The 13,909-nt window shown below is 43.3% G+C and overlaps 1 protein-coding gene across 3 annotated transcripts in view; it reads right to left on the reverse strand.

Moving 5' to 3' along the window:
- The window catches only part of ANKRD27 (ankyrin repeat domain 27), a 582,242-nt gene that overhangs the window by 243,646 nt on the left and 324,687 nt on the right, over positions 1 to 13,909 (reverse strand). For all 3 annotated transcript variants that reach the window (XM_078670366.1, XM_078670365.1, XM_078670368.1), the window contains one exon: positions 2,677 to 2,721. In XM_078670366.1, the coding sequence (XP_078526492.1) occupies positions 2,677 to 2,721 (45 nt within the window). The remainder of the gene's footprint in view (positions 1 to 2,676; positions 2,722 to 13,909) is intronic.

The following is a 13,909-nucleotide window of genomic DNA, read 5'->3' on the forward strand; positions in this document are numbered from 1 at the left end:
CGGTTGATCCTCTCCTTAGACAAACACAGACCAGTGTCACTAGAGGCATTCCATAATTGCCCGAGGGAGGTTGTGAAGTGGCTGACCAACAACTCTTTACAGTTTAATGGAGACAAAACAGAAATTCTATGTTGCTCAGCCACTAAATCCAAGTAAACTCTCTAACTTCTGGCCTTGGACAAATAAGAGCAGTCCAGAAACATTTCAGTCAGTACGTAATCTAGGAGTTTACTTTGACAATACGTTATCCATGGAGACCCATGTTAACAAGACAGCTGCAACATGTTTTGTGTTGTATTAACCTGAGGAACAGTTTACCTATGCTACCACTGTCAGCAAAGACAGTAATATTTAAATTACTATTCTAAGCAGGCTTGACTTCAGTAATGACCTGCTATAAGGCGCAACAGATTGAGAAGACTTCACAGAGTGCAAGTTGCAGCAGCAAACTGTCACTGAATAAACTAAAAGAGTATACATACCCTTACAAAGAAAATTCAAATCATATGTACCATCAAGAAACTTAAACTCATCCTCTGCAAATCTCCTATGTATCCCAAAATTTCGGAAAGTGAGACAAGGAGGGCAGGTGTTCAGTAAGGGCAGCATAGTTATGGAACAAGTTACCAACCGCCTTAAGAGCCAGCAAGGACCTTCTTCAGTTTAGGAAAGCTCTTAAATCCTGGCTGTTTCCTAAATAAAATAGCTAGACTGAAGTAAGGGTCTGTTCACAAATTAGCTAGTTTTTCCCCTTGTCGTCCGAGTCTAAATGAGGTCACAGCCGTATACCTTTGATGTGAAAGATGCGCTCTACAAATGTCTGATAATATTAATTGACACTGCTGAGGTACTTTAGTAATAACAGGGAGTGACACGAGGCCGCTCACTGCTGTTACCATTTAACAAAGACAGGACACCGCTGAGTGAAAGCTCACACAGCAGGGAGAACAACCTTCACAAAACAAAGCTAGAGGACGCATGCCCCAGTGGAGCCCTTTAGCTTTGATCAAAACTGGGGGATAGCTCAAGATGGCGCTAGAGTAAGCAATGATTAAAAGGGGAGAAAGGCATAACATTTAAGACCACATCTCACGTTTAATCAGCCTGTGTAAAGAACACAATGGATAAAGAGGTGCCTGCTCTGGCATTTTTGTATATGACTGGAGAAGGGACTCAAAGTCTATTTTAAACTCAGTAATCTCACTCTCGTGGCCCAAAACGGTCTTCCAGACCACTGAAGGCACTTTGCAACTAATCGCTGGGATGAATCTATAAAAATGCAATTTCAAACCATTTTTAAACTGAGAAAAAGCACACAAAAAATGCTATCATATCCCCAAAAGAACTCGCAAAACCTGCTGGTTGTCCTGCTGGTGGGGAACTTTGGACTGAGTGGACTATAAATTTGACCACTTGTTTAAAATAATAACTGTTCTATAAAATAGGTATGCATACAAACATGACTTTTGGTCAGCCTTCATCATGCATTGTTTTGTTCAAGTGTCTTTTTGTTTCCTCTCTCCACAATATACAGCATGGAACTATGGGTCACCCACTACAGCCAAACTGAGTTGACTTTATTTTTTTTTAATTAGCTTTAAACTTTTAAGGTCTCTTGCATTGGTTTATAAATATAAATGGTGGTGTGTTCTCTAAATTTAGGGCCTGATTTTGAGTTTGGTTACAAACGTGACAAATATCACATTCGCTGTATTAGAAGTGCATTATATCTTATGGCACTTGCAATAAGGCAGACAGGATATCCATCAACAGGTTATATGTCCACCAAACTCTAAATCAGTCCCATCAATTTGAATTTGAAAGGCTGTAATTTGCATTCGTGTGGATTAATTCTCATACAGCCAGACTCTCTCCATGAACAAATATCTGAAGTATGCTCGGTTTCTCTAACTCCACCTTTAGTCATAGCTTCCTGTATCATATCTACCTCCCACTAAAAGGCATGGATCCAAACTCACAGGAGGAGATACAATGTGAGAAGGAGTCTGTTGCCAGTGCACTGTAAGTTTTTAATATCCATGTCATAGAGCACCAAACTAGACATACTTACAGCCAGTGCACAAATACTTTATGGAAAAAAAGTCAAAGTTTCTAAGCTCGATTACTACATTACTACATGGATTATGTACAACATGTCAATGACAAAAGAATTAACTGCATGTTCAAATGTTATGGTGAATAAGAATGCGAATTCAAAATTAAAGTATAATATTCAGCTCCAGCCTATGGCTACTAAATAGTGTGCAAATATCAGCCTACGCTTTTAAGTAAACCATCTGAGTGAACCTGTCACCAAACCTTGTTTGCCGCACATCACTTTTCTGTAGGGCAAAACAATATAACCGGTTTTTAAAACAACAAATGCAAAAGTAATAGTTAGCATCTTGTAGGCGAGGTTAACCTCGATGCCCTAATGCCATAATTTTTTTATTAAAATTTAGATCATTCAAGATCCATTTTGATGTTGCTTTTAAGAAATGGGCCAAGCACCCATCTAGGGTCTTCACTTTTATCACAGACGACAATCTCCATGGACAATGTACAAGTCTTTGTCCTACATATAAATAGAATGATATATATTAAAGATATATTTTTTGTTTACAAAGGCATCATATACTTGTTTATGTAGTATGAAATATAGCTGGATTAACTCACCATTTCGAGATCACCATCAGCAACAGCTCTGAGGAGTTTATCTACCTATATTAAAGAAGAAAAAAATGACACTTTATTTTAATGGAGGACTTAAGATACAGTCTCAGAGATAAATGCAATGTCCTTGTCAACCTCTCAATTGGATACTGTGGGGTTAAAAAATGCCTAGGGCACATTAATTTTTATCATTTGTAAGTGTCTGAGGTACACAGTAAGAAAGATAATCAAACCTTTCAATGCACTGTTGATCAACTGAAAATAAAAATGCTCATCTTGAGACATAATACAAAAGCAAATCTATATTGGTACCCGGCAGCAACATTAAATTTCACTGGTTTCAAAACGGCATAAAATAACAGGTATGAAGACAAACAACTAACAATACAATTCCAAGCCTTCTTTACAATGTGAGACAAAACGTTACTGACCAGTAGATTCTAAATAATATAATTCGTATTTATGTTGATGCCTTTTAGTTGACAATACATTCTCTTGATTGTATCAAACATAAACAAGCGCTGGCATAGCCAATAGGTCTTGCCTTTAGGACCTTATAAGTATTTAACCATGCAGCACATTATCCTGGATTCAACTACATCTACTGCTACTTCACGTGTCAATGGTAAACGGCCACACACACACCCAAGGATGGTTTTCTACGCTATTTAATGAAAATATGATAAAGTCTCTTAAAAACTGAAATAAGGGCATTTCTTCAACAACAAAGCTAATACCAGCATAAAGAGGTACCCCGTTTGACAAAGTTTACTAACACCGAAAATCTTTTCTTTAATTTAAGATATATTTAGCAAGGTTTATATAGAGCTAAAATGACCTGTGAGGGTATCAACTCGCTTTAGATAAAGGGGGAAGTAAGAGATAAGTATGGGGCACATGCATCAAACTAGGCAATATCGATTCCTTAATAGCGATTATTAAGGAATCACTATTAAGGAATCGCAATTGCCTATGCATGTAGGTTTTACAAAAATATTTGCGATTCCAACACATTCGCAAATTCACAATTAAGGAATGCCTTCCCATTCATTCCTATGGACTTAGAGGCCCATATGAATGAATGGGAAGCCATTCGCAATTTGCGAATACCAAATACGAACTCCCAAATTGCGAATGCAATTTGAAAGGAGCTTGGGGGCCTTAAAGGCCACCCAGATGCACCCCAAATGTGGCATGTATGCTCATGTGGTGAACACATATGCCCTAAGGGCATAAGTGTGCGCCACATGACACTTTGAAAAATCCACATTTGTGTATTTTTCAGTTTTTAGAAATTACCATCAACTTGCAGTTGATGGTAATTAGCATTTCCTAAATGCGAAGTCGCCTTTAGGAAAGGCTTTGATGCATTCCAAATAGGGAATCGTAATTTGCGATTCCCTAAAAGCATTCACAATTTAGGTAATCACAAAATTTGCGAATACCTATATTGCGAATAGGTTTTGGGTTGATGGATCCCAATTTTCCAAATACCGGTTGCAAAGGGGCCGATTCTGCAATTGGCCCGTTTGTGATCGTTTTTTAGGTTGATGCATGTGCCCCTAAGACACAGACACAAGAGCAAACACTCACATATACGAGAGGGATGCAACCAGAGAGCAGATTAACTAGGTTATAAACTAGACCTCCACAGTAAGTCAGTAATATAGGAGTCATGATCAACAAGTGAGAAAAAACACGGAAATGATCAAGGGCCAAAAGAAGTGCTCTTAAGGCAAAAATCTGTTAATCAGAAGTGTTTTCACTTCTTTTTTGAAAGAGGCGAAGATGAAATCAGGAATATTGCAGAGAGTTCCAAATTTTGGGGGGGATTCCCAAGAAGGCTATGTTGCACGTTTTCTTTTTGTGGAAAATCTGGGGTTTCAGAGGGCTGGTACTACACGATGATGGCATACGCCTGATAATTTTAACTTTTGTGCCAAATACCTAGGGGTATCAAAATGAGGAGGTTTAAGTTATGCACACAATTTTTATTGTATTCTTGCTTCATAAGGGAGCCATTTCAGGGATTTCAGATCTGGGAAGATGTGCTTGTTCCTTTTTGTTCCTGTGACGAGGCTAGCAGCAGAGTTGAGAGAAGCACTTAGAGGGGCCAACTTGTATCTAAGCAAGCCACAGAGTGTAGCACTTCCATAATCCATCCCAGGCAAGACGAGAGCTTAGACCGCAGAGTTAAGGTCGTCATGAGGGGGGAAGGGTTTTAGTTTCCTTAAAATGCTTATCTGAGAATTTGCACTTTTGGTGGCAGTACTGATGAGCTCCTGCATGTTCAGGGATTTGACTACTGTAATTCCCAAAGATCTTGCAGAGTCTATAATGTGAAGAGAGCTGTTACAAGTAAGTCAGATATAGAATAGTGTTGAGGACATGATGTCTTCTGGGGAGGAGATTTTTAGATTCAATTGGGTGTTGTCTGCATACATATGATAATGAATATTCGAGGATGTCAATGAGTCTGCTAGGGGTTCCATTAATACATTGGAGAGTAGGAGAGAGTAATTCCCTGTGGTACCCCATGGTGACCACAGTGGGCTTGGACAAGGATTGATTAACCTTGGCACATTGGGATCTGTTATGGAGGAATGAGGTAAACCAGTGTAGGACGGACCCTGATAAACTCATCCTCCATTCAAATAGATTTAGGAGACTGTCATGTTTGATAGAATCAAACTCTGGCTACAAGTCAAGGAAAAAAAAGAAGACATGATTCACTCTGGTCCTGCACTTTTAATAAGTCATCCACTATGTCAGTGAGTGCTGATTCTGTGCTATGACCCTGACGGAAACCCCTTGGTATTCGTCAAGGACTTGGAAATGATCTATGTGGTTGCAGACCTGGATCTGGACACATTTTTCAAGAAGCTTAGCCCGACTATAAATGTTGGATATTGGGTGGAAATTAGTACGATCTGAGCAATCTGCAGTTGTTTTTTTTCAAACAATTGGTTACTTGCCCTAATTTTAGGCAGCCAGGGATAGTGCCTTGGCGGACCGAAGCATTTACGATCTTAGTACATAGAGGGAGAGTAGATAATTTGATCTCCTTGAAGATATTTAGAGGTAAAGGGTCAATGAAATGATTAGAGGGTTTAAACGCTATAAGAATGATGTGAATGGCAACTTTGTTGAGGGGACTGAATGTGTGCCAGGAGGCATTGTTTTTGGGGAGAGCCCAGGGTGATCAGCTGGATCAGTAGTCTGTATGGGATGCGACAAGATGTGCGAGATCACTGGTAGGAGCTTCCTCGCTGACTTCAGATCTTTTTCAATGTTTTCTGTTTTGCCAAAAAGAAGGAAGCAAAATCCTCACAGTTTAGGAGAGTGGTGGCCCACATGTCGAGAAGGTTTGGTAGGTTAAGTGATTGTTGCTTGACAATTTCAAAAAGTTTCTTGGGTCAATTTCTTGCTTGCTCAAGCTGGGTTCTAAAAAAGTTTGCTTAAGAGATTCTGATTATTTTACTATATGTTTTACTCACTGATCTTAAACATTTTAGGTGCTCCATTGAGGGTGAGGATCTCCAGGTTCTTTCTGCTAATCTCAGGTTGCGTCTTTCAGTATTAAGGCTGTCGCTGAACCAAGGTTTTGAAACTTTGTTGGATATAATTTTTAGTTGATGTGTGGGGGGGGTGGTTGGGGGGGAGAGGGAGGTAATCGAGTCAAAATAGAGGTATTGTAGTGATCAGTGAGATTGTGAACGGCTACCAAGTCATCATGGGCGTTATGGAATGGTAACTGAAGATAGATACGTAATCAGGGTTTATGTTCTAAAAACTTCTTTTCCATTGTTTTGGTTTTCTTTGATTAAGCTCTTTTCAGGCTCACAACCGCTTTGATGAGGAAGATGATATGGTAGGGGTCAGTCCAGTCGCAAGGGACAATTGAATCCAGTGTGATTTTGTCTGTTTTTGCAATGATAAGGCCTAAGGAGGTCTAACCATTGTTGTGAGTAGGGCTGTCACAGATTGGGTCAACACGAAGTCAGATAGAAAGGATTTAAAGCTGTCACTTCATGGTCGTCAGGTCATTCCAGTCCCCAAAGAAGATCTGGGTGACTTGATGATCGTCGTTAGTTGAGATGACTTCCATTACTTGTTCAATGACAGGTAGATTGTCTCCAGGAAGGTGATAGATCGTGTGAAGTTTGCGAATGACTATAGTTTGGAGCGATGAATATGCAAAGATATTCACAAGCTGGGGGAGCAGTGGTTTCTGACTGATTCACAGAGAGGGCGTTAATGGTAGATGCATGCTACTCCTTCCAGGTCTGAGAGTTCTATCTATTTTAACGATGTTGTGACTGTGGGGGTATAAGGGGACTAGTAAGTACTGTTCCCTGCAAGGTGCGCACCTCTGTCCTCCCGAGCGTGCAGTGGCTTGTTTGAAGCAAACGCACACAGCACATCCTGGGAGAGGGTTCCAGCGCCGAAAGACAGAAAATGCTCATGCACTTGCTGCCTTTCTTTTCTAACTAGAGCGCAGCTGCAGGGCTGATTTTGGGCCTTTTGAAAGTATTTATGTTAATCATAGCGCCCAATCAGCCCCACAGCTGAGCTCTATTTAGAAAAGAAATGCAGCAAGTCTACAAACACGAGGTGTGCTTTCTGCATCATCTGAAAGCGCACGTTCATGTTTTTATAATTGATGCATTTCTTTTCTAAATAGAGTGCGGCTATGGGGCTGATTGTTTGCCTTTTAAAAGTATTTATGTTAAATGCAGCCCTTGATGGGCGCTGTAATTAACAAATACTTTCTAAAGGCCCGCAATCAGCCCCGCAGCCATGCTGCATTAAGATAAGAAATGCAGCAAGTTTAAAAGCACAACGTGTGCTTTCAGATGATTCTGGATCCTGAAAGCACACGTGCAAAGGAATAAAAGTGTTTCAGTGCCCCCCCCCCCCGAACTCCTCCCATTCCCCACTGTCATGTGTCTCAGCTTGGGCTGCTGCGGCTCGAGCTGGGCAGTGTCTGGAGTCTTTACTCCGGCCGCACACGTGCAAAGGAATAAAAGTGTTTCAGTGCCCCCCCCCCGAACTCCTCCCATTCCCCACTGTCATGTGTCTCAGCTTGGGCTGCTGCGGCTCGAGCTGGGCAGTGTCTGGAGTCTTTACTCCGGCACACCCATATTTTTCACAGGTCTTTATTTGCATATTTACATACCTTTGTAAACTGGTTACCAAGACTTCGTTTTTTTTCTGCTTACAGTACTCCCTGGGCACCCACTCTACCTATTCCTTACATTTGTAGGGGTGCCAAAAGAAAAATGACAATCATGATTTGTTTAAAGAGCTTGCATAGACCCGCCTTGACACTAAATAGGGTTATAAATACAAAAGTATGTATTCATTTGTAATGTCAATTTTCTGTCTTTGTTCCCTTTAATTATCAGGCATGGCTCATTCAGGCAGCCCTAGAATACAATTAAAAGTGCTTTCTATTTAGTTGCTCCCCTGATCACAGCGTCAGTCATGGGCTGCATTTAACAAATTCTATCAAAAGGCAAACCATCAGGCCCGCATTTTAAAAATAAATGCAACAAGTTTTATATAGTGTGAACCCAAACCAAAATTATTGGAGCAATTTACATGATTTATTTATTTGTATGCATGGGGAGATTAATTGATTTGCTGAGAATCACAAGATGTTAATCTGACTCAAGACTCAAAACCTATCTCCTAAGTTGGCAGCTCGAGCATTAAACCACAACCTCTACCAAAAGAGCGGAAACATTTTCAATATTATGTACAACTTTATGCAACAAACAATCATTGACAAAGCCAATAGTCCTGGCTTCTTGTAGGTCTAATGTTACTTGTATTATATCTGGATGCAGTGACGGAAAAAGCAAAATATCAATCAGGTGGCACACAAAGCTAAGATTTTTAGCTTAATTGCTTTTAAGCCATGCCCTTAATTGCATCGGTCACGCTCCTTTGAGACACCCCCTAGTTTTGTCATCCCACATAAAGCCCTGGTTTAAAGGCGCAATCTGGTTCTTGGCACACATAGCCTTGGCTGGAGAGCACAGAGACCTTACTCTGCCGCACACAGAGGAAATAAATCAGAGGGAACATTGCTAGTAAGTCTAGATTCGGGGGAGAGAAATTGTTTAGCCAGGTTTCTGTAAGGACAATGATATCGAACTATTGCGTGAGGATGAGGTCATAAATATCAGATGCATGAATGACTGCCGATCTGAAATTGAGAAGCATGCATTTTAGGTGGTTATTGGTGTAGACAGTGAGGAGGAGGGTATGGATGTCAATATCTGATAGACACTTGGCCAGTCTCCTGGGTCGAGAGGGGGCATTAGGGAGAGGTATGGTTTTCCAACTAAGGTGAGGAGTGTGAAGGATGTGGGCAGGCATCGTGACAGTTTGGGTACCAGACCGATTCATTAGGACTCTGTTGGACCTTTGAATGAGCAGCAACTCTGTGGTGATGGATATAAGTCTGTGTAGTTCATCCTTGAGGTGGAGCAGATTGAGAGAAATCTCGTCAAGATGAGATTCCACGGAGGCGGGTAGTGGGTGGTTGTAGGGGGTGATGCCAGGTTGAGAGGGGAGTCAAGAGTGGAGGAATGGAAATTTCTAGCTCAGGAAGGTATTGCAAAGGGACAGTCAGTGTGGTGGCAGAAATAGAAGGAAGGAGAGAGAGCGAGGGGATTATGTGTAGGAAGGAAGACCTAGATGGCGAGAGGATCGTCCTGTTAGGATATATGGATTCAGATGTCTGGACCCAGGGGTCGAATGTAGGAGTACAGGATGGACCCCCGAGGGAGAACTTGGGGGCCGGGGTGAGCTTGTGAGGGAGGGATTATGTCCTGGAATGAGGGAGTCAATGCTACTACTAGTAGGGGCGTATGGAGCCTGAGGTCTGGGTCAGCTCATCACTTAGTGAGACTTCAACTATGCAGGATACATAGAATCACAGGGTAGGCTGGCAAGAGCAGGGTGTGGGAGCCTGGGTTGGTGGTGGGGTATGGGCTAAGTGATTCTGGGGTAAGTATGGGCGTCAATAGGGGTGCAGGATTCAAACCAGGGGAGCTAGAGTGGCTTTGGATGGGAGATGAGATCTTATTGTTCACGGCCCTTCTGAAGATGAAGATCTCGTCCAATATTGCTAGTCTGTCATTCAAAGACTGAATTAGTACGTTCCCATTATTGTATAGGGATATAGTAACGTCTACCGTACAGAAAAGCTAGGGAGATACTGAAAGTCTAAGACCGTGGAGTATTTCCTAGAGTTGGTAATTCGGAGTAAAGGGCATTCTTCCATTGTGCAGGTCTTTTAGAGTAAAAGATGAGGTCACTAGTTAACGTTCACATACAACAGCAGAAGTATGGGTCAAAGATAAGAGTCTCAGGATGGGATTTGAGGAGTCTGTGTTTGAAGCTTTTGGACACATTTTTGGAGATTAGGAGGATTCTTAGTTGTGAAGGAGTTAAGACCCGCAGGTTCTAGTTTTATGTACCTTGCTTTAGGAGAGATAGTGGAAGTGATGGCTGACCAGAGACCTCCCAACGGTGATGAGGGGTAAAAACCCAGAAGGAGGGTTCCGAAGGATTCCAGATCGCTCTCCTAGGTCATAGGATGCGAGAAGAGTTAGGAAAAAGCTTTAAGTGGGCTGGTCGGGCCCTCAATTGATCTCTTAGGGAGAGGAGCGGTTGTCCGAGCTAACAAGGGAAAGCTCATAATGCAGGCCGCATGTGCACTATAGAAGATTCAGCGTGCAGGAAAACAAGATTGTGATGGTATCAAGTGGTGAGTGAAACCCTCTCCACCCTGGGACTGCACCAAGCTACCAAATTACAGTGAGGCATTGAAACCCAGAGCCATTCCAAGATGGCCGCTCCATTCTGAGATCAGGGTTCCTAGAGGGAGCCCTTAGTCGTACTTTAGTTTCTGGAAATTCCGCATAGGATTGACTCCTATGACCCTTTTCATTCGAGGGCTGGGGGCTGCCATCTTGGGAAAATGCAACAAGTAAAGAGAAGGGAAGAAGAGACACATGAAATGGAGGAATGGCCTCCAAAGGTCCTGCAGAACAGTCCTGGGTAGCCAGAACCAGCCTCAGGGTTTGCCCAGGGTCACCACACTCCCAGTATCATACCAGAAGTCCTGGAAAATGGCACACATCCCCTCCCGAACATAAAGAGCACAAGGGCAGAGTAGGGAGGTCTATGCTACACCTACCAGTGCTAGCAGCGCACTCCAAGTGCTGATAGGTGGCAACAATGTAAGGGCAGCAGAGCCTGCCGCCTGTAACCAAACTGGAGCTCCCTGTTGTTTCATGGGGACCCAAAGGTGAGCAAGAGTCATTCAGAAACACATTGAAAAGTAGCAGCATGGCCTCCTTGAAGGTCTCGATCTGCTGTGGAGCCAACAATGGGCCAGAAAATTTAGGACGACTCAGACCAGCTGAGAATTTTTTTCTGTAGATGGAGACTTCGAAGGGACGCGTAATATACCTGCGCCTTGTCTTTGGAGTCAGAAAGCACGATGGGGTTGAGAACTGCTTCACTTTCTTATGCTTGGGCTTGGACTTGGACTTAACAGAAGACTTTGAGTGCGAAGTTGAGTGGTCACATGAAAATCCTCAGGAACACTATAGAGAATAAGTCAGCGTCTGCGATTTGGAGTCCAGTGGGACTTACATGAAAGCTGCAACATCATGTGTTTGGCAACATACAGATTTTCCTACCGGTCTCAGATCATATACAGGTGCATGATGATGCACTTATCACACAACTTAGAGTAGTGAACAGAAATCAAAGACATACTTCATGCAGGTCTGTGACCACCATCTGTTTCCTGCAGTCCTGGAAGATCTTGACAACTGTTGGTTTGGGAAGAGGCATTGTTCCTTAGCACACTGGTGAAATGATTGTAGAAGGTCATCTGAAAACCAACAAATTCAGGAGTGGAGGTCCAGGTCCAGTCATAGGCATGGAAATAAAAGAACTGAGGTCAGCACGCAGGGTGGCACTTATTTGCAGCTCCACTATGCAACTTCTGGAGTATTGTGGAGCCAGCTCTGAGCTGCAGAATGCACACAGTAGTATTGTTATGGAAAAGGTTTCTGAATCCAGTCAGGCGCCTGGGAAGAATTTTAAGGTGAGGAGTCTAGGATTAGAAGTAGCCATCTGAAAAAAATATTTGCATAGTGTGGGAACTGGGCTCTACCTACTTAATACCCCCAGATTTTTCGCTTACTGACTACCCAGTTTTGGAGTTTTGTTGTGAGTGTGTCTCACTCAAGGTCAATTCTGTGAAAATAGACAGAGTGCTAATTATCAGTGACAGCGTTTTTAAATAAGGTCCCCTACTGTGCAGCTGGTTAGGAGGCCCTGAGCTCGTTACACACACATGTGTGAGGGCTGAGCATGAGTGTGTACCATATGGCATGAAATGGAGAATCCACCTGACCCCACTGAGTACAGGGAACTAAGGATTTGGACAGCAGATGGCCCCCAAGGACTAGGGGTGTCATCTCCAGGGCCAATTGTGCTGGCCCCCTTACGCCCCTGAGTGACATCAGAGAGATGGACCTGCTTGGGTAAGAGGGGAGACCCTGGTGGGTTCAACTGGATCTTCTGTAAACTGGTCCTAGAGATGGGTGACCCCATTAAGGGAAAAGCCTTTTGACTCTGCTGCTGAAAGACAGGTGCCATGGGCCTTGGGAGTGCAGCTGGGAGAGTACTCTGCTGGCAGGCTGTGCAGGGGCTCGGAAGGAAGATGCCGGGTGAAGGTAGGGGCCAGGGGCCAAAACAAAGCACAGTTGCTGCAGCAGTGGCAGGAAATCAAGTCCCAGAAAGAAAACTTTGAATGCTTGAAGAAAATGCTGCTAGTGGGGAGAGCTGGTCCCCCCACCACCTTAGTCCAAATCGCCCCAATAACCGGAGGTAACAAAGAATTGTCCAAGGTGGAAAATCAAGCACATATTGCTCTGCTACAAATTTTTCAAACTAGCCTGGGGAGAGGCAAGCCCCAGGGGTCGGAGCAACCATCTTCATTTATTTTCAATGGGGAGGGGACGAGCGTGGGGCCCCTTGCAACACCCACCAGCAACACAAAACCCTCTCTTGACCACGATTTCCTGTGTTCGGGGACCAAACAATGTTCCCTGCTGGACACTCCTCACTGGGCCGTTTCTATGGACACCAGCATCCAACCACCACCATCACCGCAGACAGGGTAGGCAGGAGGAAGGCATGGTGCACTAGAAGCATGCCACTCATGGGTAGCTGGCGGGGTCTTTGAGGCCTTCTCTGCCATTCCCAACAAAAGGTAGCACCTGGGTGCCCAAGTGGGCACAGGCACCTGATATTGCAAATTGTGAGGTTGAATATTAAAAAAACTAAAGCACCATGGAAATTCTGTCAAAATGTATTCAAGTCACGGATGCCAAGTGCAAGACATTGCCAGAGTTGCTCTCGAGAAATACAAGATCTTCAGGCAAGATTGACAACAGACCCGGAGGAAAAACTGTGATTATTCTCAAGGACACATTTGCCTGCACAACCTCATGGCATCTTTACCTCTTTCAATGACATATCTTTCAAAACACCCATCACCTGGGCCAACCGGGCCATTCCTAACTTCACAACCTACACCCCTCACCACAGAAAATTACCACGACAGGCCCTGCACACCGATGCTGGACCAACAGAACAGAAGTCGTTTAGGCTCCCACCGTCCACAAGAACCAGCCCGAACATACAGCCCACCTATCGAGCAACATCAACAACTGGATTACTGCCTGCACTGATACCATGACTTCTAGCAAGCAAAGTAAACTAGCAAAAAACACGACCACAGACCATGGAGGAACTTCAAATTACCAAACGGTATTGCAAGAAACTAGAACAGAGATGGAGAGCGAGCCAAGAAGAATCAGACAAGGACATGTTCAAACCTGCCCCGAGGAACTACCCATCCCAGATCCAGGAAACCAAGAGGAAGCCCTTAGCCGAACGCAGCAACAACAGCAGGAAAGACATTTTTGCAATCATTAAGAATCACCTCACCCGCAGCAACCACCACCAACAGCACCCCAACACAGGAAATTGGTAACAACCGCTCAGGATTCTTCTGCATCAAAATCACAGCAATATACAACAACTTGATCCGTAACTGGACCCCAGAAAATTGGTAACAAGTCTACCAATATTGGACAAAGAGAAACACCCTGACCACATGGAACACTATCACTGC

The sequence above is a fragment of the Lissotriton helveticus genome, chromosome 12 (genome assembly GCF_964261635.1).
Source record: "Lissotriton helveticus chromosome 12, aLisHel1.1, whole genome shotgun sequence".
Lineage (NCBI taxonomy): Eukaryota > Metazoa > Chordata > Amphibia > Caudata > Salamandridae > Lissotriton > Lissotriton helveticus.